Below are 4,027 nucleotides of genomic sequence, written 5' to 3' on the forward strand. Positions count from 1 at the left end.
GTTTTGGCCAGCAGTGGGTCAGCCCTGGCTGCTGGGGGTTTCCAGGCCATACACTTTACACACACAACGCTGACGCCTTGTTGTTGCTTGCACATTTATGTTTACGGCCAATTGGAGGTTCAGTTATCAGGTTGATGGTTGGGCTGGCTCTATGGCTGATGCTTGGGTGCCATACGCCTTGATTTGTACTAGATATCCCAGACTTTGAAGCACACATGCACGTCGTTTTGCGCCGCTGCTGATGACCTGGATGGTCACAATCCTGATTTGTCCTGGCTGCCCTGCGGCGCTGCATGCATCCAGGCACTGAATGAGCCAACACCTTGGCTGCGGGCCGGCTGGATTCAAGGTCGGGGGAATCACCGCAGCGTACGTGCTTGTTGCCGTGCAAAACGCTGCCCCGCCCCCTTGATGGTGGTGCGTGCAGCTGCAGCTGATGAGGATGGGATGAGTGCTTGAGCATGCATGCCTCCGACAGACTGTTTTACGCTCAGAAGCAAGCTGCCACACACAGTCTTTGTTGGCATGTCAACCATGCAATTCTCATAAAAAAACCACAGATGGCCTTACAGCCAACGCGTGCAGTACAGCAGGTTGAGGCAAGTGTGTCTTCCATGCTGCCACGGCATGACCATGTACAGGGTAACAAACCCAACGAGGTCCAATGCAGTGACTGTCGCACAGCCCATACCGTTGCTGAACAAAAGCGCATGAACCCAGTGTGCAAGAGCGCGCAAAGCAATTGTTGAGATGATATGCGTCCTTCGTCGGCGGGGGCCGGGAAGAAAGGCGGGGAGGGGGAGGGCGGACGCCTTCACAAACATAGCGCTGTGCCAAAACCCTCCGTTGTCACAGCTCGTCTCTGCTGACTGTAGCCTCCGCGGTGTTGCTCTGCACGCCCCGATTCAAGGCCCTCGGTCCGCCGCTGCTGGCTGCAGCCAATGCTTGCAGCGGCCCCGCAGCGCCCGTGACCCCCTCCTGATCAATCAGGCCCATCGCGCCGAGCGAGTCGTGGCGCAGCAGCGCGGCTGCGATGCCGGCCTCGTCCAGTTGCGCGGCACGTGCCCACAGCTGCTTGAAGCGCCGGATATTGAGCTCCGCCTCACGCACCTGGACTTGGGAATATGGTTTGTGTGGTACAGTACAGATGTTGAGGGGTGTGAGTGTATGTGTGCGTGCGTGTATGTGTGTGTGTGTATGCGTATGTGTGTGTGTGTATGTGTATGTGTATGTGTGTGTGTGTGTGTGTGTGCGCGCGCGCGCATGCGCGCTGCGCGCATGCATGTGAGAACATATACATGTGGGTTCAGTTGATGGAGAAGGCTTCACTCGTTTATGGCGGGAGTATGTCAGTATCTCAATCGTGTGCGTGGGTCCACGGCCTGGGGTTGAGTGGCTGAGGGCTCAGACCCAAACCCAACAGGCTTGTGTGTTGGGCGTCAGCCTACACAGCAGTGTCCCCCGCTCTTGCCTGCCTTGCCACACTGCAGCGGGCTGCGCACACGCCGCCGCTGTGCAGCCGGAAGCGACGACGCATCCGCAGCGTTGCTCGGACAGGGCATATGTAGCGACCCGCTTTGTGAGCACTAGAGATGATAACAAGAGCAGTGATGATCGTATGTGTGAGCAGCAATGACCATCTACGTGGAGCGCGCACCGGGTCCTCGTTGACGGGGAAGGTGTCAAAGTAGACCGCCCCGCCGTACCCCACCCGCCGCAGCCAGTACACGAGCTCCAGGGCCGCCGCAGGGTGCACCGACCCAAATATCAGCCTGAGAGGTGGAGTGGTGGCGAAGGTGTTTGGGCTTGTGGGGTGTGCGGCAGCCAGGTTGAGCGTGACACTACTGCAGATTATCAGCCTGGGGGAAGGGGGTTTGCATAGGGCGCACTGAGCCTGCTGGCGCGGCAGCCAGGGGTGTGTGCCGGCGGCAGAAGCGTCGATAGCAGTGGGGTGGGCCGAGCGTGCAAGCAGGGGGAGATGGGAGGGGCCGCGAGGATGGGGTTGACAAGTAATGCCTGGCGGGCGTCGCTCAGCCGCGCGGTAGGGGCCAGGCGGTGCTCTGCAGCAGGCCTGTGACCAAGCAAGCGCCACTCCGCTGTGGCTCGCCGCCCGGGGCGGCCGCGCCGGCGGGGGCCCCAGGCGTCGTCCACGCTCTTACACGTTCCCCCAGGCCACCATCATCCCGTTGCGCGTGTGCCCACCCGTCCTCTGCGCCGACGCGCGAGTGGCCGTCGTTCAGGTGCATCCCAAACAGCTTCCCGGCAGCTGCCACCATAGCGGCGCTGTGGGCGGGGTTCTCTCCCGCCATGAGCATGTGGCCGGTGTCAAGGGTCAGGCCAAAGCTTGGTCGGTTTACCTGGCGGGGCGGCGAGGGGTGGGGAGGGAGCGAGTCGCCACGTCAGGCATTATGTGATGCCGTCGAGAGGGTGCTGGTCAGATCACAAGATCAATGCGGCGCGTTTTAGAGGGGTGAGGGGTGCGGAGGGGGCGCAGGTGCAGCAAAGCGCGTGAGCCTTTGGGAAAGCGGGGCGGCCCCTGCCAGCAAAGAGGTGTTTGCAGCAAGCTGCTGGCACTGTACGAGTCCCCTGTACAAACGCATGTCGCCCAAACAGCGCCCCCAGATGGCCCAGCAGGCGAAGCGACCGGCGGCGGCGCACCTCACCTCCCGCGCGAGCAGCAGCGCCGCCGCTGTGGACGGCACGAACGAGAAGCGGCTGCTGGGGTCTGTCGGCTTCCACTCCAGCGACACGTTGACGCGCGGCCCGCAGCCGTCCGCTAGCGCAGAGAGCCCCTCGGCCAGGCGGCGCCATGCCAGGTCGTAATCCGCCTGCGGACGCGGTCAGACGCGGTCAAACGCAGCCAAACGCGGCCGGTGGGTGTGGCAGGAATCGTGAGCACTGAGCTGCGGGCATGCATGAGGTCGCGCCACGTGGCGCCTGCGTCGGCCAGGGCTGCCAGCCGCCGGCACTGCTGCGCTGCGCTGCGCTGCGGGCCGGCCGGCGGGCGGGCTATGAGGGGCGTGCCGCTGGCGCCGCCTGGCGCTGCTCGCTGGCGCTCTCCCCGCCCCTGCCGTTATGTGCAACAAACGGCCGGGAAGCGCGGCTGACGACCAGTGGGGCAAGTTGGGCGCCCGCTTTGCGGCAGGCGAACAGGCAGCCATTTGGTCAGAATCCGCGCCGCAGCTTCCAATCGGTGTCACTGGGCCCCCGGCCCGACGGCGCCGGGGATCAATCAGATCTCAGATCACCGCCGCACCTGCATGTGGTAATCGTAGCCGTCGAACGCCGACCACACGACAACCTCGGACGCCCCCAGGTCGCGCGCCCAGCCGCACGCGCCCAGCGCGAGCGCGAGCGCCTCCGCCCTCAGAGCCGCGTCCGGGTTTGTCAGCGCGCCGGCGCGGAAGCGGCCGGGGAAGCGGAGCGCGACGCCACCGGCGGCGAGGCCAGCGGTGGACAGGGCCCGCTTGACCTGCGGCGCGTGCGCGAGGGGTTGGGGGCAGGCGTGTGATTTGGGTTTCTGCCTGAGGCCAGCTCCGGCTGAAAGCACGTGCCCAAATCCAGGTGCGACCGCTCTGCCCCAGTCCTGCAGCCTACCTGAAGAGCCAAGAACCGCGTCCGCCTACAAATCGCCCGCTGCAGAAGCAGGGCGGAAGCGACCCACACGCGCACGCCACGCCGCAACGCAGCAGCGGAGCACAAGCCCGCGGGGCAGAGGGCGCTGTGCGGGGCGGCATGCTGCAGTGCGGACCAGGCGCGGCGCAGTGCGGGGCGGCGCACCTCGTCCGGGTCCATCCCCTCCAGGTGCTGCGGGTAATTGAAGTAGACCAGGCCCAGCCCCTCCACCAGCCCCTGCCGCGCCACCCAACCCAGGACGCCGTCGCCGCCGCCGCCGCGACTGCCTAGGCCGGCGCCGCCGCCGTGCGCCGCTGCCGAATCCGCCAAGTCCCGCCGCGCCGCCATCGAGTTGAGGCGGGACGCGAACTTGAGCGGGCACGCCTCCGGGCCGGGCCCCGTGGCGGGCGCC

General features: G+C 65.4%; 1 protein-coding gene across 1 annotated transcript; it reads right to left on the reverse strand.

The window, feature by feature from the left end:
• Positions 1-849: 849 nt before the first annotated feature.
• MNEG_13866 (xylose isomerase) lies at positions 850-3,963 on the reverse strand (the record flags this gene model as incomplete). Its single annotated transcript, XM_014037663.1, has 7 exons — positions 850-1,110; positions 1,658-1,772; positions 2,203-2,357; positions 2,664-2,828; positions 2,900-3,067; positions 3,257-3,472; positions 3,781-3,963. The coding sequence occupies 7 exons, from the start codon at positions 3,961-3,963 to the stop codon at positions 850-852; spliced, it is 1,263 nt and encodes a 420-aa protein (XP_013893117.1).
• Between the last annotated feature and the right edge of the window lie 64 nt (positions 3,964-4,027).

The sequence above is a fragment of the Monoraphidium neglectum genome, assembly GCF_000611645.1.
Source record: "Monoraphidium neglectum strain SAG 48.87 unplaced genomic scaffold scaffold04100, whole genome shotgun sequence".
NCBI lineage: Eukaryota > Viridiplantae > Chlorophyta > Chlorophyceae > Sphaeropleales > Selenastraceae > Monoraphidium > Monoraphidium neglectum.